Below are 27,159 nucleotides of genomic sequence, written 5' to 3'. Positions count from 1 at the left end.
AGTTTCTGGGTATTCTGTGTTAGTACGCGCCCGTGACCGACGTGCTTGATGAATTCCTGCGCAAAAGTAGTGCCCAGATAATTGTGATATACTCCTGTGAGATAATGAGTATATCTCATCTAAATTAATTCTAAAATTTACCAGTAATAAAAATTTTAAAGATAACTAAAGAGTGCTGTAATAAATATTTAAGAAACTTAAAGTTTATGAGCAACTTCCCCTGTTATCGCTGAAGAACATTGTAAACATTGACAGGATGGAGTTTGATGCGGAAGATTTCAGAAAGATAAGATTGGAATGGTTTGATTACCATTTACAGCTGGGCGATGAAAGACTTGGCTGTTAACTTCGTATTAAAGTCAGAACAAGAAGCTGCACTGAAAGAGATCTATCTGGGAAGAGACACATTCTGTGGGTTGTTGCTCCAACAAGAGTGGCATGCTGAGCAGTGTGGCGAAAGTAGTCCAGTGAGCTCAAGCTGTGGGAGCGAGCTATCCCACAATTCCAAAATAGCAGAGATGTCGGTCCAATGAGAGCAACACTCTGAGCAGGGTGCCACTGATTTCTACATATTACTGGATGGCTCATTGGCCAATATTTTTAAGCAAACCGCTGCCATATTACCACTCCGATGTCCCGCTCCTGAACGCTCTTTCCTACTGATCTTAATGAGGAGCACACAACATTATTCTTTGTAATTTTGTAAAAAAAAAAAAAAACAAACCTTAATGTGCAGCTATAAGCTGCGCAAATCGCCAGATCAAAGGCTGGGGACAAACATTTCACCTGTGAGTATGATTGAAATGAGAAGTAATGAACAATAATTTGAAGAGTTCTATCCCTCCAGCATATATGCAACGATAATATGAGTGAAGCGTCGCGCAGCGGCGCGAAGCTCACTCATGGTACAGGGCGTCCTAAACAGGAAGTGCCAATTTTCTAATCCACAGTAAAACAGGAAATGTTCAAATGTCAAACACTTCCTGGATCGACACTTCCTGGATTGATAGATGAGATCCCATGGAATCTCAGTAGCAAGCTCACACTTAAACAGGAAGTGCCAATTTATTAGTCACAGTGAAACAGGAAATGTTCAAATGTCAAACACTTCCTGGCATGGGTGGAGCTAGAGTGGAGGCCAGGGTTTCATTGGACTCTCCTGAAATCTGATTGTACACAGATGATTGACATGTCACAGCACCACACGTCTAGTTTAAAGACCTGTATTTTCAACTCAGTGAGTCACATTGACTGCAAGGTTCCTCTGTCCAGTAGTTGGTGCTGTGCACCACAAAAAGTTCTAATCCACCTTACTAGAAGAAGAAAAATGTTTGCTCCAGATTTGAACTGAACAAATTGTTTGAACTATGGACTTCTAATCACACCAAACTTATACTGGTGAGTAGATGACTGTATTTTATGCCAGAAATGAGGTCCAGGTTGTTAAAAGCAGCATTTCTCCTTTGATTCGGGTTGCCTTATATACACGTTTAAGATAACAGACAGCAGCTGGTTCATGCTCTTGGCTTATTAGTGCAGCAGATAACTGAAACAATCCTTCAGATGGTGATACAAGCATCAAATTCAGCACAAATACAACTGGAGCAAAATTACTGGAGCAACTTTAACTTTTGACCCCTGTACAACTGAAACTGACCTTTGTCACCATTCTTGCTGCTTTTACCTCATAACTCCATAACATTCTGTCACAGATTGTCCAAACTATACTTTTTTTTTTTTGGACTCTCAGGCAAATAATGTGGTGTAGTTTTCTATATGATTGGAGCATCTTTTAATTTTGACCTCTGTGTAATTGTTCAATTGACCCTATCTGGCTGCCTATTGAAAATTCAAGTGGTCAATCAGTTTGTTTAGAAGACTTCATGTCTATGGATTATTTGTGCCAAATTTGATGCTTGCAGGATTCCACTCTAAATATTCTCTTATCTGCTGCACTATAATATGAGATGTAAGATGCTGCTTCCTCACTTTCTCAATTTCACTCAAAAGTAGTGGAACACTTGGTATTTCACACATTTTAATTTGTTTATTCCATTTCAAATACAATGTTTTTCTAAAATTTTCTTCATTAACTCAAACTGAAATCAAATCTCTACAACTTGATATAAATGAATTAAAAATATAAAAATCCAGCTTCCCGATGAAAGTGGTGTAGAGGAGGATTTTCTTAAAAAGAAGACTGAAAGTTCATCTACAATTTGACAGAAAGTAAATTTGAGATGAAAGCCTAGATTGATGTTTTGGTGAAAGAAACTTTAGTATTTCTTCATAATTGATGTAAATAAGTCCAAGACATATTTAGTGACTTGGAAATGTTCATGTTTCCATCCCCTGACTTGTCTAAATAAAACTGGCAATGAAACTGATTATTATTTACATGTTTTAAAGTTTTAGAGATTTGCTCTTTCAGTTTGAGTTTGAGGAAGATAATTTTAGAAATTTTTATTCATTTTATTTTAATTTTTTGTATTTCTTGTATTTAAAACGGCATAAACAAATTAAAATGTGTGAAATTCCAAGTGTTCCAATACTTTTAGAGGGTACTGTATCCTAACCTTATGATGAGTGCAAAATGAGTGTGGTATTATTACTGTTTTGTTTAAGAATGTTTAATTTTCACTGTTCCTGCACTTTGTGTTAAATCAGTCATATCGTATATCATATTGATATGAAAATATAGTAAGGTATATCTTCTATTATACATTCTAAATCTAAGGTGGAACTCTACTAGTGTTTACTAAGGTACACATAAATATCGAGAGAGAGAGAGAGAGAGAGAGAGAGAGAGACAGACAGCGCCACTTAGGTGCCTGGTCTTGAGAACCAGGGATGGTAGGTTGAACAGCTTTTTCATCCCATGTGAACTCTCCCTACCCACCTAAGCGGCTCAAGAATATGGACAGCATGTATATAAGTGACATTTACATGACAATTTATATGACAGTATTGAGATACGATAATTTGGCTATATTGTACAGCCCTACTGTCAAATAGATGAAAACTTTGAATATTAATTTACATCTACATTAAAAAAAATGCTTAAAGTGGCAGGGGGTTAAGAGGGCTGTAATTGGGCATCAGCTGAAAAGCAAAAAAGAAAATGCTTAAAAAGGTGGGGAGTATGGGGGGCAGAGCCCCTCCAGAAGGTGAAAGGCAAATAAGGAAAATGCTTAAAAGGTAGGGTGGGGGGTGGGGGTCTAGGGGGCAGAAGCTGAAAGGTTTTAGTCATGCTAATGCTCCCAAGAACCATTTTACTGAAAAAAGTCTGAAGGCCCTAAAGGACATGGTTAGATGGCAAGGAGCTTTTCCAGGCATGTAAGAGACAAATAAAAAAATGCTTAAAAAGGTGGGGGGTCTGGGGGGGGGGGGGGGGGGGGGGGGGGACTGAAAGGTTTTTGCCATGCTAATGCTGCTCCCCGAAGCATTTCTCAAAATAAAGTCTGAAGGATCTAAATGACATGGTGAAATGCTGACGAGCTTGCTCGCTCATTCATGTCCGCGACATATGCATATTATCATTTCAAAACCAACATAAATCAATTGAACACCCATCAAAGCATAGGCATACACATTTTCATTCATTTGATATGCTAAAACCCTTAAACACATTATGGCACAAGTATACACTCGTTCACCTTTATTCATTCCATACAATACCTAGTTCATTTGAACCGGCATGGTGTACATACTTGTAAACATTTGTTACTTTTTGAAAATGAGAACACAAAACCTTTTATTCAGTTGTGGCAACTTTTAGCATTGTTAGCATGCAAAGCTAATTCTGAGTAAAATAGCATATACAAGGTCTATTAGAAAGTATCCGACCTTATTATTTTTTCAAAATACCATTTATTTATGCCCCAGGAGATAACTATTTTGTAAATATGCAATACCCACATTGTATTATTGTGTCACAAGAGTGTGTACACACATGGAAGTAGGTCATTGTTTCACATGCTACGCAGAGTGGCCAAACAAACAAAAAAAAGTAATCTTTCTACTATAACAAACACTACGCAGTCCTCAGAAACTGATAACAGATAATTTATTCTAACATATTTACAATGAACATATGTATATTTACAGAACATTTGACAGATCATTAACATCACATCACTAAAAAAACAAAAACTATAAAATAAGTTATATCCTCTCCTGTATTCATAAATACTACAATACTGTATTATTCAAGAAAAAAAATACACCAGTGTTACTTTTAACTATACAAGTAGCTATTAGGAACAAGCAGATAACAGTCTCAAGATTTTTATCACAATGTGATACAAATCAGTAAATCAGGCAAAACATGGATTTATTTTTGACAAGTGGGAAAGGAAAATTTTGAGGAATCAGCAAAGAAACGTGAAAGAGCACGAGAGTGGTGCTTCACATGGCTGCACACTTCACCCTACAGAACTACCTTGGGTCTTATCTTTTAACCCCACCCCACCCCCAAAGTACACCAGCAGACCACCTCAATGGCCCAAAAGTCACAATCTATCTGCAGCAGCCAGTGCAGTGGGCATTCCTTGTCCTTATAATGCATTTGCATCCTGGAACACACTCAAGAAAAGACGCCATCTGGCTGTAGAGTCACAGATATTCCTTCACAGTGTCAGTACACCTCATGTGGATCAACCTAATTAACTGCTTATTTGATGCAAGATCATTTTAGTTTTACTCAAGGACTCTACAGTGGACCTATGACATCATGGAAGCAGCAACCTCCACTGCAAAAAAAGAAAAAAAAAACCAACGTGGAAGTGCCAAGTCTTGCTCTTCCCTGAATGGCCGGTTGAGGCTGGCTTCAAAGAGTCACTCCCCATAGTCCCTCATGTTAAAATATCCAAATTTACAGCAAAAATAAACATGTTTACAGTCTGGTAGAAAAGAATGGTTTGATCTCAATTCTCAAGGTCTGTCATCCGGGCATTTAACCTTGAGGGGAGGAGTTTCTCTATGAAAACATCACCGAACTCAGAAGTGTCACAGTCATGCTGATGCGACCCCCTCAACATTCTGACCAGTGCCTGTTTTTCATGCATAACGCAAGTGACACACAGCGAAAAAACACAGACATAATCTATATGCTATCATATTTACATCAGACCAACATCATTAAATAATTAACACCTTTTGCTGGAATTTCTATATCTGGGGAAAAGGTCATGGACATGAAAACTATGAATGTAATAATTTCAGCGATTAAAAAAAGTCACACCTGCTATCTGCTTCCAACAAAATTTTATGGTCTTCACTTGTCCAAACGCTCCTCAGTGAAACTCATAAAGAGCTCTGTGACTGACAAAATCCGGATTATAAATTCATTCTATACCTGTTTACTCCAATAAAGGGTCACCGGGGGGATTGTAAAGCTAATCTAAAAAAACAAAAAACAAACAAACTGCTGGTTCAGATGGTAAGTACTAGTACAGTATAAACGCAACACTTTTGGTTTTGCTCCCATTTTGTATGAGATGAACTCAAAGATCTAAAACTTTTTCCACATACACAGTATCACCATTTCCCTCAAATATTGTTCACAAACCAGTCTAAATCTGTGATAGTGAGCACTTCTCCTTTGCTGAGATAATCCATCCCACCTCACAGGTGTGCCATATCAAGATGCTGATTAGACACCATGATTAGTGCACAGGTGTGCCTTAGACTGCCCACAATAAAAGGCCACTCTGAAAGGTGCAGTTTTATCACACAGCACAATGCCACAGATGTTGCAAGATTTGAGGGAGCGTGCAATTGGCATGCTGACAGCAGGAATGTCAACCAGAGCTGTTGCTCGTGTATTGAATGTTCATTCTCTACCATAAGCCGTCTCCAAAGGCGTTTCAGAGAATTTGGCAGTACATCCAACCAGCCTCACAACCGCAGACCACGTGTAACCACACCAGCCCAGGACCTCCACATCCAGCATGTTCACCTCCAAGATCGTCTGAGACCAGCCACTCGGACAGCTGCTGAAACAATCGGTTTGCATAACCAAAGAATGTCTGCACAAACTGTCAGAAACCGTCTCAGGGAAGCTCATCTGCATGCTCGTCGTCCTCATCGGGTCTCGACCTGACTCCAGTTCCTCGTCGTAACCGACTTGAGTGGGCAAATGCTCACATTCGCTGCCGTTTGGCACGTTGGAGAGGTGTTCTCTTCACGGATGATGCGAAGGAGATGTGTTGCACTGCATGAGGCAAATGGTGGTCACACCAGATACTGACTGGTATCCCCCCCAATAAAACAAAACTTCACCTTTCAGAGTGGCCTTTTATTGTGGGCAGTCTAAGGCACACCTGTGCACTAATCATGGTGTCTAATTAGCATCTTGATATGGCACACCTGTGAGGTGAGATGGATTATCTCAGCAAAGGAGAAGTGCTCACTATCACAGATTTAGACGGGTTTGTGAACAATATTTGAGGGACATGGTGATTGTGTATGTGGAAAAAGTTTTAGATCGTTGAGTTAATCTCATACAAAATGGGAGCAAAACCAAAAATGTTGCGTTTATATTTTTGTTGAGTATATATATATATATATATATATATATATATATATATATATATACACACACACACACACACACTTTCAGGAAGGTGCTGTCAGCCAAAAGCCAGTAACATCATGCCTGAGCAAAACAAACAAAACACACAAATTTGTAACACAGGTGTAAATAAATGTACACTCAACATTACAGTGCACATTTTTGGAAAAATATAATTAGAGGTTCATTTTTCTTATGTGATTCATGCCAAGCAGTTTGTAAACTCAATGGTTGATAAACCATGCTCTGTAAACAAAAAGCTTCATATTTTCTGGGGAAATGCAACTAAAAAAATTTTAGTCTCAGTCCAGTTAAGTAAACAACTATGAACCAGGTTCAGTTCAGTGCAAAAGTGTTCATCTGTGCAGTATTTTAGAAGTGGAAGAAGCTTTAGCTTCTGAAATACTCTGAAGATTCAGCAGCAGTGCCTAAGATTTTGTAAACATCCAGTGGTAGTTTCATAGTACCATCTCAGGGTAATGCGGTGCCCGTTTATGATGAAATCGCAATCAGTTTTATCCACAGGTTACAAGTGTTTATTAAATATAATAAATATTAGTAATACCAGCCCTAATGTACATGATGATACAATGCGATTGAGCCATATCAATGTAACGACGAAGCACACTGCATAAGGACCACAGAACATCGCATATAAATTAGTGCGCGCCTCTATCCGTGCAGTGGAGGAACAGGAGCTGCACAGAGCTGCACAGGCTGTCCCATCAGTGGTTGATGTAGGGCTTAAGTGAAATAAATAAATATGCAACAAGGCCAAGTTTTATTCAGCACTCAAAATGCTACATTTGATTACTTCTGCGCTGTGCCACTTGAGTGGGCACAGACAACCGCAACAGAAAATAATGTCCAGGGTAAGACATTATTACTGTGTGTTTATGAGGATAATAAACACAGAAATGCATTTATTTGGCACAGAATAGATATCATTTAATCAGGGAGAAATGTTCATGCAGATGTATGAATAGCTTATCGTGCACGCATTACCAAGTTATTAATTGGTTATTTATTACAAATGATTAATCTGTGGTAATTAATTAGCCTATATGTTGTGCAGTGTTACAGTCTTCTCCCTGCCCTGTTTTCTTAAATTTCTGGCCACTCCGGAGCTTGACGTGCACACCTTGTAAGCCTGGTCCTTTAAGGGTGTGCAGCTTTTTGTTCTTTTGGCTGCTGTTTCGGATTTCAACAATGAAAACATGCATCTCTACCTCACACAAAGTATTTATGGAAGTCTGCTGGACTTTTGGAGGAGGGGTGGCTGTGTCGTTATGGACGTGTAAACTTTGGAGTGTGTCTGAGTGCAAACACCACCATTTGTATTCCCTTCTCACATGTAATAATATGTATATAATGCCATGCAAGAGGCGTTACAATGCAATACGGGAAATTGAGCACCGGTTACATCGAAGGACCTCTGAACATGCTCAACGGATGAGTTGGGTTGCAGTCTGATCTTACCAACATGCACAATCACTCCATACACTCTTCAGTAAGGCGTGCATTTCTCTACAATCCTGATGTAACATGTATTTGTACAGTGCATCTGGAAAGTATTCACAGCTTTCCACATTTTATGTTACAGCCCTATTTCAAAATGGGGCAAGTTCATTTATTCCCCTCAAAATTCTACTCACAACACCCCATAATGACAACATGAAAGGTATTTTTTGCTAACTTATAAAAAAACAAAAACAAAAAAACAAAAAAAAACCAACAAAAAACTAAGAAATCACATGTACATAAGTATTCACAGTCTTTGCTCAATATTTGTTGATGACCCTTTGGCAGCAATTACAGCCTCAAGTCTTCGTGAATATGATGCCACAAGCTTGGCGCATCTACCTTTGTGCAGTTTTGCCCATTCCTGTTTGCACCTCTCAAGCTCCATCAGGTTGGATGGGGAGCATCAGAACTTCTTCCATTTACAGATGATGGAGGCCACTGTACTCATTGGGACCTTCAAAGCAGCAGAAATGTTTCTGTACCCTTCTCTAGATTTGTGCCCCAAGACAATCCTGTCTCGGAGGTCCACAGACAATTCTTATGCATGTGTGATTTGCTAGTTTTTTTTTTATTTTAATAAATTTGCAAAAATCCCTCCCCCCCAAAAAAACAACCATTTGTCACATTGTCATTATGGGGTATTGTGTTAGAATTTTGAGGGAAAATTTATTTATTTTTTATATCCATTTTGGAATAAGGCTGTAACATAAAATGTGGAAAAAGTGAAGCACTGTGAATACTTTCTGGATGCACCATATTGAATCACCGTGTACTGTATTTAAGAAGATCAAATATTGTTATGATACCCTGCTGCAGTTCTTTCTCCAAACTTGTAAGTGAACGACTGGCACAAATGTATACTTCGGATCCCTCAACAGGATTTACAAGTAAATAATATGTTATGAATATTCAGCATCCAGTAGTCCATAACAAGTGCCACTAAAGACATGTCAATATAATGATTGCACCCTTACAACAGAATTTGGCTTTGGCTTCCAGTGTATTGGGAGAATTGGTAATGCTCCATCTCAGCGACGGAACCAGATCCAGGTATTAATAAGCCAGAATGCCACTGTAGCAGAATACAGGATCATCTCCCGTTTGGAATGTTCCTTATATTCTTCCTCCAGCAGCTGCAGGCGACGGTTTAGCTTTATAATCTGAAAAACAACATGAGTACAAATATTTAATCTCAACTCAAACGGTTATACATTGTACACATATAGCCCGTTTCCACAAAGCAGTACAGTATAGTTTTGTATGATTTGTGTACCCACTGCAAAAGGCGCTACTACTTGATAGGAGAGGTGGCGATTGCTACGTCAGCTAGGCTTGCCACATGACCTCATTTAAGCATGTGAAAAATGCATCACAGGAAGACACACACACAAAGTTGATGACACAGTAAACAACAATGGAGGAGTTCATGTGTTTCCGACTCGGAATGTGGCTGTTTAAGGCAGCCTTTCCTCAAAAGGCTGCGCAGGGAGACAACGGCTCTCTGTCAACCAATCAACGGACAGCAGTGGGTGGGGCTCCATAATTACTATACCGTACCATGTACTTGGTAGCCCAACAGAAGGATACCAACAATCAGTCTGGTTCGGTATGATTATTTGGTACGCTACACAACTTCTCATCTTGGAAACATAAGTAATTGTGCCCCGTACAGAACCGAACTGTACTACACTGCTTGGTGGAAACAGGGCTTTACTGTGCACGGGCACATATAGTACATACTGCTAATAGTCATGAAGAGACATGAAAACCCAAGTGGAGTCGTTCTGGTTTTCCACTTCCCCTGACAAGGAAAGGCAAAACTCAAATTTAATTTGGTCATTAAGCACAGGTTATGTGCCTACTTATCTGCTCCAAAGGGAAATTGTCAGTGAAGAATTGCTAATTAAAAGACACACTAATGCAAAACAGTGAGTTGTCAATGAGCATTGCATTTCTGTTGCTGAGCGGGTAATGCTAGTTTTGTGTCAGACGCATTTGTCTTTGTTTTGAATATTCATGGGCTGATTTACTAAAGGTTTGTGTGTAAAAACGTGCACAAACACCATAGCTCCATCAATAAAAATGAATAAATGAAACAAGAAAAAGGGACTTTGTCACTGTTCATGCATGGTGAAGTCAAGTCAAGTCTGGGAGCATGTGCTGGTGCTGCTCTTTGCAGCATCCATAATACCATGGAACTGCTTTTGGTCCTGGATGGCAACCGCCCTAGCAGACAACCAGTCCATTCACACATCTTTAAAATAATGATCTGGCTCCTACACTTATCAAGATGGTGGAGGTGATGGTCTAGCGGTTAAGCCGTGGGCTTGAGCCCAGAGGATCCTCAGTTCAACAACCTACTCATCGGACAAGAAAATGTGGGTTGATAGACGTAAAAAACAGCAGTTATCTTACTTTCATTACTACATCATGTGATGTTTCACACAGTGCAAACTGGCTCAATGACATTTCTCTAAAAGCAAGCAGGAGTCAAAGAAGTGCAAAACAGGTTGTTTCAGGCCTAAATGTAGTTCTCATCTGGAGAATTTCTACATGTACAGTCATGGAATTGCAGGAAGTTGGACTTTAAAAATCATAATCCAGCGGTTCACAAACTTTTTCTTTGCTCTTCACTCAAATTTGGCAGAACAGGTTAAAATGAAAATAAATAAATGAATAAATACAATGACTAAGTAAAAATGCAGATAAGTGCAACTGCAACACATTAATGACTAAGCCAGTGACATGTTTACATAAGTGCTGGGCATTAAAGTAGTTATTACCTGTCGTCTTAGTGAAGATGCATCAACTCCGAGCTCCTCGAGGTTTCCATCAAGAGCAGAGTCCTGTGTTCTGTAACAACAAATGTAACAACATTACTCTGAAGGACAGACCTGACTTTTATGGTTGACATAACACTGGGGTAATTCAGGTTTACTGTATTACTTCAGCTTTTGAAGAAACATGAAAACTAATTTATTGCATTTAATTACGCTCAATCATATGTTCAACCACGTAATAATGCAGACATATTTTTAGTTCAACAGAATCAGCTAATAAGTCCTTTAAGTATACTCACTATGCAGCTGCCTGACCGACATGTGCATTAACATGCATCCAAACAACATCTGTAAATGTAATCAGCTTTTAGAAATTGTCTATCAATGTTTTATTATTTATTTAAAGGATTTTTGCTTTTTGGGGGGGTTTCTAGTTTGACTTATTGTGGCGGAGGCCAGCAGGTGTCACTGTGCATGTGGTAGTCAAGAGGCCTCACTCCCCCGACATCCAAACCATACTCTGACCACTCAGGCCAGAGCACAGGTTTTGGCCTACTGGACAGAGCGTCCGCCTCCCATGCCAGAGGTCACGGATTTGCGTTCCAAGGGGAGTGAGTGGGAGGAGTCCAACACAACGCATAGTCAGCTGCTAAACTGTTACAAAAATGTGTGCAAATATGCTGTTTTTTGTTTGTTTTTAAATGTATTCACGGTTCATCCCATCATTAAAAAAAAAAGGAGTCATTTGACTCAGGAGATGTGAGTCGAAGTTAAAGTGGTTCAGTCAAAAAATGTGGCAATTCCACCACCAAACTAACAGGGTCTGGACCATCAAAGAAATGAAGCAAAAGTGGTTACTGGCTTATTTTATACAAAATAAAAATATACTGGTTGAGAAGGCCACACCAAGGGTTTTCAAAGTGTGGGAGAATGAGCCCCCACCCACCGACACACATACACACAATTTCAATATCTGAGTGTGTCTCTTTTTATTCTTTTACACATCTTAAACACATTTTAAGAGCAGCTGATTATACACACGTGGCCTATGGGAGGGTATTTTTAAATGTCATGATGAGAAAGGTATTGTTATAATCTGAAGACAGATAGGTGTCAACTAAACTTTGCTGTTTTTGCTCTTTTTGCTATGTTTGAAAATTGGAACAATTTGTGCTTGTCACAGATTCACCAGCATCTGATGTGATTAGATTTTATTTGATAAATGTCAAGCTGACATGTCCCTCTTCAAGATATAAATAGATAAAATAGCCAGTCATAGTGACAATAGGCAGAGCAATATTGCAAATATTTTGTTCTTTCCCACATTTCTGAAATAGGAGGTAACTTCAGTGTAAAAGACACACATCATTGCCTAACAGCTCAAAGGTGCAAATGTAAGACACATATTTCTGAAATCTATAGAATCTGCTTGTTCTATTGATATCTAATGTTCATTTGTATGTAAAACCAATCTCTTTATATGATGTGTCTAATAACGGTGAAAATGTGACCTCTGCAGTAGCCACAACAACTGATTTTGGCCCTTTTCCAGCATAGTGCATTTCCATGGCAACCAAACTGATTTTGTTGAAAATATGTAGGGTATGCCATTTTTCCTCAAAATAAGCTGGTGTGAAAAGTTTCAATAAGATCTGCTGACCCGACTTTCCACCCCATGGCTGATTTTCTTATTCAGCAACATATTTGTGCATTTTTGAGGAGCTGTCTATGCATTTACACATTTTACAGCCTTTGTAAACACTTTAAACATTTTTAAAGAACTTTCTATTCTTCTATTTTTATTTTCTATCTTCTATTTTTAGCCGTTACAGAAGCGGTTGATTACAGACCCGCTGTAAGGTCTTTCCCGCTAAAACACTTGGTAAAAGATAAAAGAACTGTGCCACCCCCCGCCCGTAATTGTTGTCCAGTGTAACATACACTTATATTGTCCATTGTAGCTCTATGTAATCTACGCTTTAGAAATAGTTACAAACCTTTAAAACAACAGTAAAATGCTCAATGCAGCGACTAAATTAAAAATCAAATTTTAAGAAAATGCCTTAGTCGTAGTCACCTGCGGTGCCTGTCACCCAGCACTTCTAGGACCTGTTGGTATGCTCTGCGTGTGGTTGCCTGGATGTAGGCCAGAAACCCTGCAGTTGTGAAGAGGTTAATGTTTGCATCCTCGGGGGGAGAGAGAGGAGGACATGGCCGGACTGTGGCAGCAGATGGGGAAGGGGTTATACTGGTAGAAAACAGGGACAAAGATACCTTTAAAACACACAAGAAATGGCAACAAAATAAAAAGGCAGCAGCAGTGAGGCAGTGTTGTTGTGAGGTTCCTGTGTAACACCGGATGCTTACCTCACATCACATCTGCTGGTCTGACTGCTGTGGCGGCCAGATGCGTTCTCACTGGCACTGCGTTCTCTTCGAGACCGGGAATGGAAATGGGCCTAGGAATGGTATGTAGATTTTACACCATGGCAGATACACAATCCAAGTTACAGGTTAAAGTGCTTTATTTTCACTCTCTTTCAAAGTATGGTACTGTAGCTTACACTCTGGCCACATTGTCACATAGGAACAGGAGTTTACCAGTATCTTATTCTTAAAAGTGAAATAAACCCAGACTACATCATCTGAACTCCAACTCCACAGAGCTCAGCAAAGTATTAAATCATAGTTATATCACCTACTATAGTGAAGAAAGTGAGGCAAGAAGAAGAAGAAGAAAAAAAAAAAAAAAAAAAAAAACCAAAAGCCTTTTTTGTGGCAAGTAGGTAGGACTGGCGGCTCTCGCATAGGGCCAGCCCTCCGGGACAGGTACTACCATAAGGTTTAAAAACGTCTATGTACACACTTTAAAAGGACATTGTTCATATTGTATTTACATTGATACATAAATGTATTGTACAGTGCATCCAGAAATTATTCACAGCACTTCACTTTTTACACATTTTGTTATGCTACAGCCTTATTCCATAATGGATGAAATTCATTCTTTTCCTCAAACTTCTACATACAATAACCCGTAATGACAATGTGAATAAGGTTTTTTTTTGTTGTTTGTTTCTTTTTTTTTAGATTTGTGCAAATTTATAAAAAAAAAAAAAAAAAAAAAAAAAACAAAAAAAAAAAAAAAAAAAAACAACAACAACAAAGAAATCACATGTACATAAGTGTTCACAACATTTGCCATGAAGCTCAAAATTGAGCTCAGGTTCATCCTGTTTCCACTGATCATCCTTGAGATGTTTTTACAGCTTAATTGGAGTACACCTGGAGTAAATTTAGTTGACTGGACATGATTTGGAAAGGCACCACCTGTCGACATACAAGTTCACACAGTTGACAAGGCATGTCAGAGCACAAACCAAGCATGAAGTCAAAGGAATTGTATGTAGACCTCCAAGACAGGATCGTCTCGACACACAAATCTGGGGAAGCGTATAGAAACATTTCTGCAGCTTTTAAGGTCCCAATGGGCACAGTGGCCTCCAATATCTATAAACAGAAGACCATCAGGATCCATCAGGACTCTTCCTAGAGCTGGCCACACGTCTAAACTGAACAACTGGGGGGAGAGACATTACTCTTTTGAAAAAATGATTGGCCATTTGAATTTTCAATAGGCAGCTAGGTAGGGGTCAATTGAAGAATTACACAGGGGTCAAAATTAAATGATGCTCCAATCATATTGAAAACTACACCACATTATTTGTCTGATCACAAAGATTCCAAAAAGGTATAGTTTGGACTACCTGTGACTGAATATTATGGCGTTATGGGGTAAAAACAGCAAGAATGGTGACAAAAGTCAATTGTGATGCAAAGTTAATAGGGATTTAAAAAGGAATGGTTTGGACCATCTATCATGCTTAGTTATCATGTTACGGGTTAAAATATGTCATGTCATCGAAACCAATGGATGTCAACAACTGACCTTTACTTTGCAGACCAAACATTCACCACAGTCAAAACTATTCCATTTATTAATCCTATTAGCTTAACCAATTATTTGAACCACATTTTACCAAAATTGGAGCAACTTTCAACCCCCGTACAAACTGAAATTGACCTTTTTTTTTGCCATTTTTGCTGTTTTTACTGCATAACTCCATAACATTCAGTCACAGACAGTCCAAACTACACCTTTTTGGAAGTCTTTGTGATCAGACAAATAATATGATGTAGTTTTCAATATGATTTGAGGCATGTTTTAATTTTGACCCCAGTGTAATCCTCAATTGACCCCTACCTGGCTGCCTACTGCAAATTCAAATAGCCAATCTGTTTTTCCAAAGAGTAATGGCTAAGGAGTATTGTCCTGAATTTGTTGCTTCTATCACCAGTTGCAAGATTGTTTCAGTTATCTGCTGCATTACTAAGAAACTAAATAGTTTATTTGACGAGTATCATGGTTGTCATTTATAGCCTGATCAGCTAACACCGTCTCCACAACTATTTTTATTGTGGTGTACTGTTTTGGAGCGCACAAGTCCAGCTGAAAATTAAAAGGAAAATAAGTGTTCAAAAGATGAGAGGAATGAGGTGTACCATGATTTCTGCAGCTTAAAGGTGTCACAAATCAACAGTGCAATGAAGATTTGCCATTATTCAACTCTCCACTCCTGTTTTAATATTCTAACACCAGAACAAAGTGCATTAGTGCAGCACAGTCACTGTGCATGCCCCTGGGCATCGTGAGAGGTGCACATAAATGTTTTACCTTTGTTTGCGTGGTAATAATCCAAACATGGAGTCAGTCATGTACGTAAGCCCAGCACTTAGACAGCAATTGTAGCAGTAGTACTGGGGTTTCCACCACTCTGGGGTTTTTAATTTAGAGTCAGTGATTGAGAGCCACACGGGTTCAATTATGGCTGAGCTGTTAAAGTATCTGTTGGAAGCAAATTCATTTTGGATTATTACAAAATACTTTACTTTGCAAAGTACAAAGTTGTCACAGCAAAGAAAAAAATAATCCTGCAGAGAGGCAGAGAGAGGAAAAAGAGATGCATCAATAAACATTTTAGAGTCAAATCACAGCCCTCTAAATCATAATTGAACCAAATCAGAGGTGCCTAAGAGTCACACCCATAGTATAAAGTTCAACCCTCCCTGTGATGACTTCATCGTCCAGCGAGATGTTTTACCGCAGACATTGTGATTTTCCAATTAAGTAGGCATCGGACTAACCCACAAACATACAATGCAAATCCTTCTGGCCATCTCTATATTCATCAGCACTCTCAGCTCAAACATTGCAGCTGTAGTGCTGTTCAAAGCATGAAACCATATTGCTGCTCATTAGTGAACATACACACATTTACCTCTGCAGTGAAACTGTCACTGTTACCGGATACTTCTAATGATGTTTTTTGTTAACTCATTGGCAACAAGAAGTAGTTAATCTGAGTCTTTATCGCCCGATCCAATAATATTAATTGGCCAGTTAGCCCTCAGCATTGTTTGCACTCTTAAATAATAATAATAATGCACCAATTTTTTTCTGGGTGAAAAGATGATCCCCAAAGCATCAAAAATAGAGCCAAAGTTGAAAATATCAACCTTTCCTTTAAAACTTACCGAGTTGCTGGCACGGCTCTGTGAAGCAGCAGGGTTGCTCAGTCTCAAGGGAGTCCGGTGGCAGTTGTGTGAGAGTTGAGGACGTGTGGCGGTGCCTTCATGGTAAGGTCTGCAGAGGGATGCACTGAATAAGGTCCAAGTCATGAGGATGAGGGAAGTGAGGGTCCTCGACAGGCCCTGTAAAGTGATGATGATGAGTTGGAAAAGAACATTTTTAACCAATGATAACCATGACCACTTTTTTTTTTTTTAAAGAAAATACTTAGATGCAAACAAAACATAAACAAAACAAACAAAAATCACATAGCATGAAGGATATACAGTGGGGAAAATACGTATTTGACCCCCTGTCAGTTTTGCAGGTTTTTCCCACCTCCAAAGAATGGAGAGGTCTGTAATTTTATCGTAGGTACACTTCAACTGCAAGAGACAGAATCTAAAAAAAAAATAAAAATAAAAATACAGAAAATCACATTGTATGATTTTAAATAATTAATTTGCATTTTTAATGCATAAAATAAGTATTTGACCCCCTACCAACCAGAAAGAATTCTGGCTCACACAAACCTGTTCATTTTTCTTTAAGAAGCCCTCTTATTCTGCACTCTTTACCTGTATTAATTGCACCTGTTTGAACTTGTTACCTGTATAAAAGACACCTGTTAACACACTCAATCACACTCCAACCTGTCCACCATAGCCAAGACCAAAGAGCTGTCTAAGGACACCAGAGACAAAACTGTAGACCTGCACAAGGCTGGGAGGGACAATAGGACAACAGGCAAGCAGCTTGGTAGAAGACAACAACTGCTATGATTATTTATTAGAAAGTGGAAGAAACATAAGATGACTGTCAATCTCCCTCGGTCTGGGATTCCATGCAAGATCTCACTTTGTGGGGTAAGGATGATTCCGAGAAAGCTCAGAACTACACAGGAGGACCCGATCAATGACCTGAAGAGAGCTGGGACCACAGTCACAAAGATTACATTAGTAACACATGCTGTCATGGTTTAAAATCTTGCAGGGCAGCAAGGTCCCCCTGCTCAAGCCAGCACCTGTCCAGGCCTGTTTGACGTTCACCAGTGACCATCTGAATGATCCAGAGGACGCATGGAAGAAGGTTATGTGGTCAGATGAGACCAAAATAGAGCTTTTTGGAATCAACTCCACTTACCAAGTTTAGAGGATGAGAACAACCCCAAGAAAACCATCTCAACCTTGAAGCATGGGGGTGGAAACATTATACTCTGGGGGTGCTCTTCTGCAAAGGGGACAGGAGGACTGCACCGTATTGAAGGGAGGATGGATGGGGTCATATATTGCGAGAGTTTGGCAAACAACCTCCTTCCCTCAGTAAGAGCACTGAAGATGGGTTATGCTGGGTCTTCCAGCATGACAATGACCCCAAACACACAGCCAGGACAACTAAGGAGGGGCTCCGTAAGAAGCATTTCAAGGTCCTGGAGTGGCCTGGCCAGTCTCCAGACCTGAACTCAATAGAAAATCTTTGGAGGGAGCTGAAACTCCAAAGCTGAAAGATTTGGAGAAGTGGACCAAAATCCCTGCTGCAGTGTGTGACAACTTGGTCAAGAACTACAGGAAACGTCTGACCTCTGTAATGGCAGACAAATGTCTCTGTACCAATTGTTGAGCTCTGTTTTTCTAGGGGGTCAAATACTTATTTTATGCAATAAAATGCTAATTAATTATTTAAAAATCATACTATGTGATTTACTGGATTTTTTTAGATTCTGTCTCTCACAGCTGAAGTGTACCTACGATAAAAATTACAGACCTCTCCATTCTTTGTAGGTGGGAAAACCTGCAAAACTGACAGGGGGTCAAATACTAATTTTCCCAACTGTAAATTAAATACAAAATATAAATAAATGCTGGTGTGCCTCAATTAATGCAAAGTGCTTGTTTATTTTCATCAGATACACATTCACTTACAAACCATGTCAGCACACCTGCTGCAAGTTCACTTTCAGAGCTTTTTCTTCTGTTAATCTTTTATACTCAACACAATGGCAATGCGTACACTTCAGGCTTAAGGAAAATATATATTGGGCATGTTTTCAAGAATAAATCTTTTAAATGAAGTCCAGTATGCTGTGCACACCTGCTACCATAAGTCTCTCAGGAACCTGCATCATAGTTGTGTGAGTGGTGACGGGCTGCTGGCGGGGAAGAGACTCTGTGTGGTTCTCTGGGGCCACCTTGAGGATCTCTGGGATTCGCATACGCTGGTTGATGCCCTCCCTGTACTGCAGTTCATAATGGATGCGGTTTATTTCAGCCACCTCTGCAGTGGGGGGAGGCGAGAACATTGGTGCACTCATCCAGCCTGTGGATGTACATAACAAAGGAATGGAAAATACTGAAAAAGACTGCCTTAAAGTACATGTTTGAAGATACTGCTCAATGGTTCCTACTGCCCCCACAAAAAGATGATCAGTTATTCCAAGAGCAAACTGGAGGTACAAACTGTGTGTGTGTTTATGTGTTTTTGTTTTAACTTGCTTCGCTGGTCCTGCGGCTTATATTTAGAAGTGATTTATAGAGGAAAAAAATACTATATCATCATCTCTGGCCATGAGATTGTGCAGAAGGTTGCACAATTTAGCTGGATAGTCAACTACCATAAAAAAAGAGAAGAAACTCTGAGGTTCTGGGTCTTAGAGAACAACTGAAATGAATAAATCACACTCTCAAACTGAAAGACTGTGCTCTGGAATAACAAGAGGTAAAAACCTTCAACTCTGCACTCAGCTGTTGTGGTGTAATGGATCACAGTGGTTCTGTGATCTGTACAGCCCCCCCCACAAGAGTCTGACATGCATATGCAGTAGGGCTGCAGCTATCGATTAATCGAGTAATCAGATAAAAGTACTTTTGCGTTTTTAAACATCATCAATAGTCCAGGGATCTCCCTACTAAGCAATGGCACAATGTTGCAGCGCCAAGTCTTGACATTTTGTTGAAATGGCAATGGGATGTGGCTTTCTGTTTTGTTTTTTAACCATTTTTAAGTTTTTTTTTTTTTAAGGTTGGTGGACTGGGTCCCTGCATGATTTTTGTTTAATCCCTTTCTATGCAATTCAGCAGATGCATTTCAGCTGGAGGTTGAACATGCAAGCCTCGAAGTATGTTTTTTAATTATTTTATTAAGTTATAGTGTTGGTGAAGTGTTGTGTGTTGCCCAAAAAGCGAAAATTAAAAAGCGAAACACTCGGTGCGAGTCTGAGCAAACACAGAAGAAAGAGTGGACTTTTGCTTTCACAAAACTGTTTGTCAGTGTGGCCGGAACAGAGCTGTGACTCGTCCGGTCTGAGAAGAGTGCTGAGAGCCCCTCACACCAGGCAGAGAGAGACAGCAGTAAACAGTCACTCCCCACGTAGAGGTGACCGTGTGTTTTTTAAAAAGACAAACACTGCTTCACTTTAAATGTGCAGTAAGCTATTTCAGATGATCGGCGTGGACTCTCTTTCTCTTAACCCTCTGGGGTCGGAGGGCATTTTTTGGACAGTTCACTTGCCTGCCATAAATGTTTTATTATTGCTGTTAACAGCTCTCCCTGCATCCCACAATCAAGTTTTATGTCTCATTTTTTTCAGGACAACCTGTGCTTTCAGAATATATATGTTTTGTTGTGTTTTATAAGAGTAATAAAGGCAACTGTTTTGACACTTTATAAAGGTAATCTGAGGTCTTGTGTGAAAGTCTGTACAACAAAAAGGTTCAAACAATAAACACAAATGCACATTTTGAACAATATATACAAAATGGTCTATGAGTTTTGTTGTCCACTGATATGATAAACAATGCTGTATGTATGTATGTATGTATGTATGGATGGATAGATGGATAGATAGACAGATAGATAGATAGATTTGCGCGTTGGGACGGAGGCGCAGGGCACAGAACAAAAAGCAACGCCGTGATGAAGCCTCACAGGACAAGTTGTGGCATGTCCAGCTCATCCACAATTTCTCGGATAGTCACACGACTGAAAAGCCACCGAAAGCCGTCTGAATTTTCCAAATGGTGCAAGAGCTGAGCATGTTAAGGCTTGTCCTGTGAGACCAACACGGAGGTGCTTTCGTCCCGCGCCATGAGCAGCTCCGTGGCGAATTTCTCTGCTCCTCTTTCCATTACAAAAACTCCTGTAACAGTGGAATGTGCCGAAAAAGTGCTATGTCCAGCTGTCTTGCCATTTCTCTGGTAGTCAGATGACGTCCCGGATCAACAAAGCGTTCACTTACGAAATGATCTGGTCGTTTGAGCCTGTCGATTGCCGCTCGGTGCGCGGCTCGCCATCCGCTGCTGTGGACCGTCTTTAATCCAGTTGTAATTGTCCTTAATCTGTGTGATCCCCATAAGATCTTCACTGAAAGCCATCTGAATTTTCCAATGGTTTCCACTTGGCTGTCTCTCACACTTTCTGAAAAAATTTTGATGAAGCAAAGCGGCAGTCGATCAGCCAATTTCCTGACAATGAAAATCCGACGAGGGGGCTGGACCACTCCTCCCACAAGGCGTGCTCACAGGCGAATGACGCAACCGACAGGCGTAAAAAAACTCACGCATGCGCATGAAGGTTCAAGCTTGGCTGATGCAATCACACATGATTCAAATCCATATAGTTTTTGCAAAAAATAAAAAGGTCCGTTACTTTTCTAACAGACCTTGTAGATCCAGAATCCAATATAGTTTTGAGGAATTCACAAGTCTGGTGAAGTAGGGACTTGAAGGTTAAAAGCAGAGAGATAAGGGAGAGTGGAGGAGATGTGACTGCCCTCGTCAGAGTCCCAAGCAGAGAGCAACAGAGTTATCCAGTAACATTTACATGCAAACTAGTGGAGCAATCCTGATAGTTACACAGTCTTTGTTTGAGCACGTGAGATTGTCATCAGAGGCTCTCTGTCTGCTCCTGCTTTCACTGATCGCTGTGCATAATGGTGCAGGGCACACTGAGTATGTACTCACTGGAGCACCCAGGGGGCTATTCAAACAGGCCAACTAGTAACACATCACTCCTGAAAACGTTCTTTGGCTTTTCACGTGAGGTAAATCTGCCCTACCATTGGATTTTGGAAAACCATGTGACGGTGAACCAATTCCGATTGGACACTCACATTGCGCACATCATCACACAGCTTCTATGAGGAGTACAAAGATGGCTGATGATGACGAAAGTCAGCGGAGTGAACTTTCCAGCAAAAAAAAAGTAAGTTTCTATCTCATATCATTCAAAAGTTATTTATAATTTAGTAAAGCTTGGTCTTAGCCATCTTATACGACGGCGTTCACCCCAGAGGGTTAAAAGGCTTTATTATACTCTGTGTGTCGCTTTGGAAAGCTGTAGCCTTTCGCACTAAATTCATTAACAGTTACACGGCATATGCGCATGCTCTAGTCTTGTTTTTTCTGGTGATGTTGCAGCACCACACACAGGCCTGGCATATTTACTACAACGTTAAATGAAGCTTCGTGGCACAGAATTTGCCTCAATCATTTTTTTGTAATCGAATTATTCGAGTTACTTGACTAATCATTTCAGCCCTAATATGCAGCGTGCCAAGGATGTAATAAAATCATCAGGATGTATTTACTTGTCTGTCTGTTAGCAGGATTACGTCAAACCTACTGCACGGACTTTGACGAAATTTTCATCACAGATACATATTAAGCCCTGGTCAGACCACATAATAAACGACGACTAATGAGCCATGTAACATTAATTTTTTTGTGCGAGTCAAGTTATTCAAGAAACGTGGGACAATAGTGGCTGTTAGAGGCAGATTATTCGGCTAACGGGGCTCATCTTTGAACGTGACGTTAATTTTGTGAAGTTCAAAATTTAGCAGACATAGTGTAGGGCGATTTGTGTACGAGGTACTACGAGGACAAACGAGGATATCAGAGGCATGTTAGTGGCAAGTATGAAGCTGTTAGAGGCCCATTATCCAAGAACCTGGCAGCTATGAGGACAGGAAAGGCTACCTGCAACAGAGCAAGTTCCACTCTGAGAAAGTCCTTGTAGCCTTTTTTAACATCCGTTTCCTGCAATTCCTTCAGAAGAACATCATAATGTCCATGCAGTGGCCTATGCAGGATCCACTGTCTGACCCAGCACCTCTTCTTCTTTTTTTGTTGCTTCCTCATCTCCTTCTGCAGCAAACGACCAGCAGCAGCCAAATTTTAGATGATGTTCTGCAAGGCAATCTTGACCTTCCTTTGATGTGGCAACATCTTCAATGGATGCTGTGAATTGATAACCCCCATTTTATATAGGGACCAAGTCTGGGAGGGGTGGAAGGTTGGGCCAAACCCATGCCTAAACATGGTCCTACGTGTCGTAAAGTGGTGCTACATGGCTCATACTTGGCTCTATGTGGCTGTACAAGCCATTCGAGGCACAAATGACAGGTCAGTTGTGGCTCATTAGAAGCTGATACCTAGCACATGCAAAGTACATAGAGGCTTCTTCGTAGTAGATGCGTGACAGATTTATAAATGGCTCATTATTTGAATAATCACTGAAATTTCTGACAAATCCATACGTGGCTCATTATTCATGGCTTTATCATTCGGTCTGACCAGGACTTTAGGCTATGGAAGAATCCATTAGCTTTTGGAAGGAAACTGAGGTTCCAGCAGCATTGCATAGCAGCACACAGTGTAAGAAGCACACAGAGCATCAAAAGTGAAAGTAAAACAAACAAGCAAACCAACAACAACAACAAAAAAAACAATTTGCAAATATAATACAAATATCAGACGTACTGATTGCTACTGGTTTATTGGCTACTACTGTTTCTCTCCTTCCCATCCTCTGTCTTCCTCTTAGGCCTCGTACCCCCGACTGAGGAGTTGTACAGTCTGATGGCCTGAGGGACTTTATATGGGCTTAAAGGATAACTTCAAAACTAGTTCACAGATTCTCACCAAATTTGCACCACAGATAGATATTAGTGTATGGAAGACTCCATTTTGGAAGTGATCTGGATCTGGACTGGTAGACGTCAGAAATCTCTGATTGCTCTTGTTGTGGTTTGCAATTAATTAAAGTTTACACAAATGTGATTTTGTGCCATGGTACCTTGTTTTTAAAGTGATAACTCTATTCATTTCCATGCAGTTATGGTAAAAAGCACAGTCTGACTGGAGGTTAAAGCAGCTCCATGTGTACATCCTACAGTCACAAACACAGCCAATTAAAAACAGCTTCATACTATGTTTACTGCATGCTCAGTACACTTATATTATATTGACTATCTATGACTGAATTCTATGGCGTTATCAGGTAAAAATAGAAAAATGGTGACAAAGGTCCATTTCACTTTATCCAGTGGTCAAAAGTTAGGACCCCCTAGCACATAGTATGAATAAGTACAAATCAGGGTGAATCACTGCAGAACAGCTCGTATGAGCGAACCACAAAAACACCGAGCTGACGGGCAGGCGTGAACGATCCTGCTGCGACGGTATCGTGTCTTCCATACCTAAAAGAGGTGGGCGGATCGATCCCAATATCGATAATATTGATACCAAAGCTGGTATTGATATTGGACGATCCTCGTGTAAAAAGATCGATACTCAAGATTTTTTTCTCTCCCGCACGCACTGACTGCTGCGCACGCAGATTCATCAAAGTCTACTCTGTCTGTAACAGCAGTGCTGCGCTGTCACACAACACGGAGCAGTGCTACTCTCTGTCTGTAAGAGCAGTGCTGCACTGTCTCACACAACACGGAGCAGCGCGCCATTGTATTGTGGTTTGTCAGCCCTCTACCTCAGGAGATTTTGTTTTCAGTTGAGTGATATTTTTTTAAACAAAAATGTTGATGGTGATAATAAAGTATTTTGTTGTCACATACAATATTTTGTGAAATTCTATCCTAGGTCGTTCGGATCCTTTGGATCTATGAAGCTTAAATATGGAAAAGTATTGGTATCGATATCGGCAATACTGGGCCTGTATTTACTTGGTATCGGATCAATACCAAAATTCCCGGTATCGCCCACCTCTAGTTCTTAATGAGCCACCACAAGATTTTCACCGGCCTCCCACTAAATATTTTCTGCAGACGCAACAGCAGACAGGCAATCTTAAGAAATACTAGACCCAAACAGATCTAGTGGTGCCTCAGATTACATAGTAAATGTAAATGTCTTCACATAATGTCAGAGTCCAGAGTACACAAATATTGCACTCTGCGCATGTTAGCTAACCGCATAATGGGGAGCCACTACATTAGGTGTGACAGCACATTAGCAAAGCAGCTAATGACAGGCTAACAACTTAAGGTTTTCTTAGCTACTTACCGTTAACAACGTAACTTGAGCACAGGAATGTAAAATGTAATGTGTCCAAATTAAAGCTAATGCACGTTTTCTGCGTTTAAAATCAACGGCATCAAGCAAGCAAGAAGAGCACATTAGCTATCAAAATAATACACGCACAGCAGCGATAACTGATGCTGGGGAGCGTAACGGCACTAGGTAACGTCACGTGTAGGTGTTACTTGTTATGAAAAATCTACATGAAGGTGATGGTGTTTCATAAAAAAATCAAAAACAAACAGGAAAATAAACGTGATTTTTTTTCCCATCTGTGTCATAACTAATTATCGACAACCGGCCGGGATGAAGTCGCGGTACAGCCATCTTACGACTCTCTCAAGAGCCACTGAGCCACACTCACGAGTGCCACTAACTTAGCTTATGACAAGCTAAAAGTGGACTCTCTCGTTATGGCCGAACAACTCTCCAGTTTCTGGGTATTCTGTGTTAGTACGCGCCCGTGACCGACGTGCTTGATGAATTCCTGCGCAAAAAGTAGTGCCCAGATAATTGTGATATACTCCTGTGAGATAATGAGTATATCTCATCTAAATTAATTCTAAAATTTACCAGTAATAAAAATTTTAAAGATAACTAAAGAGTGGCTGTAATAAATATTTAAGAAACTTAAAGTTTATGAGCAACTTCCCCTGTTATCGCTGAAGAACATTGTAAACATTGACAGGATGGAGTTTGATGCGGAAGATTTCAGAAAGATAAGATTGGAATGGTTTGATTACCATTTACAGCTGGCGATGAAAGACTTGGCTGTTAACTTCGTATTAAAGTCAGAACAAGAAGCTGCACTGAAAGAGATCTATCTGGGAAGAGACACATTCTGTGGGTTGTTGCTCCAACAAGAGTGGCATGCTGAGCAGTGTGGCGAAAGTAGTCCAGTGAGCTCAAGCTGTGGGAGCGAGCTATCCCACAATTCCAAAATAGCAGAGATGTCGGTCCAATGAGAGCAACACTCTGAGCAGGGTGCCACTGATTTCTACATATTACTGGATGGCTCATTGGCCAATATTTTTTAAGCAAACCGGCTGCCATATTACCACTCCGATGTCCCGCTCCTGAACGCTCTTTCCTACTGATCTTTAATGAGGAGCACACAACATTATTCTTTGTAATTTTGTAAAAAAAAAAAAAACAAACCTTAATGTGCAGCTATAAGCTGCGCAAATCGCCAGATCAAAGGCTGGGGACAAACATTTCACCTGTGAGTATGATTGAAATGAGAAGTAATGAACAATAATTTGAAGAGTTCTATCCCTCCAGCATATATGCAACGATAATATGAGTGAAGCGTCGCGCAGCGGCGCGAAGCTCACTCATGGTACAGGGCGTCCTAAACAGGAAGTGCCAATTTTCTAATCCACAGTAAAACAGGAAATGTTCAAATGTCAAACACTTCCTGGATCGACACTTCCTGGATTGATAGATGAGATCCCATGGAATCTCAGTAGCAAGCTCACACTTAAACAGGAAGTGCCAATTTATTAGTCACAGTGAAACAGGAAATGTTCAAATGTCAAACACTTCCTGGCATGGGTGGAGCTAGAGTGGAGGCCAGGGTTTCATTGGACTCTCCTGAAATCTGATTGTACACAGATGATTGACATGTCACAGCACCACACGTCTAGTTGAAAGACCTGTATTTTCAACTCAGTGAGTCACATTGACTGCAAGGTTCCTCTGTCCAGTAGTTGGTGCTGTGCACCACAAAAAGTTCTAATCCACCTTACTAGAAGAAGAAAAATGTTTGCTCCAGATTTGAACTGAACAAATTGTTTGAACTATGGACTTCTAATCACACCAAACTTATACTGGTGAGTAGATGACTGTATTTTATGCCAGAAATGAGGTCCAGGTTGTTAAAAGCAGCATTTCTCCTTTGATTCGGGTTGCCTTATATACACGTTTAAGATAACAGACAGCAGCTGGTTCATGCTCTTGGCTTATTAGTGCAGCAGATAACTGAAACAATCCTTCAGATGGTGATACAAGCATCAAATTCAGCACAAATACAACTGGAGCAAAATTACTGGAGCAACTTTAACTTTTGACCCCTGTACAAACTGAAACTGACCTTTGTCACCATTCTTGCTGCTTTTACCTCATAACTCCATAACATTCTGTCACAGATTGTCCAAACTATACTTTTTTTTTTTTGGACTCTCAGGCAAATAATGTGGTGTAGTTTTCTATATGATTGGAGCATCTTTTAATTTTGACCTCTGTGTAATTGTTCAATTGACCCCTATCTGGCTGCCTATTGAAAATTCAAGTGGTCAATCAGTTTTGTTTTAGAAGACTTCATGTCTATGGATTATT

General features: G+C 40.0%; 1 protein-coding gene across 1 annotated transcript; it reads right to left on the bottom strand.

The window, feature by feature from the left end:
- Nucleotides 1-9,085: 9,085 nt before the first annotated feature.
- On the bottom strand, nt 9,086-24,971 carry LOC117522528 (mitochondrial fission factor homolog A-like). The gene is given in 8 exon segments (XM_034183973.1): nt 9,086-9,258; nt 10,882-10,951; nt 12,956-13,126; nt 13,246-13,337; nt 16,474-16,506; nt 16,508-16,650; nt 18,599-18,823; nt 24,808-24,971. Coding segments are annotated over 7 exon segments (861 nt in total). The 5' UTR covers nt 18,819-18,823; nt 24,808-24,971; the 3' UTR covers nt 9,086-9,126.
- Nucleotides 24,972-27,159: the final 2,188 nt, after the last annotated feature.

The sequence above is a fragment of the Thalassophryne amazonica genome, chromosome 12 (genome assembly GCF_902500255.1).
Source record: "Thalassophryne amazonica chromosome 12, fThaAma1.1, whole genome shotgun sequence".
Lineage (NCBI taxonomy): Eukaryota > Metazoa > Chordata > Actinopteri > Batrachoidiformes > Batrachoididae > Thalassophryne > Thalassophryne amazonica.
Note: the sequence above shows the minus strand (reverse complement) of the source record. Positions and strands in the feature narration are given on the sequence as shown.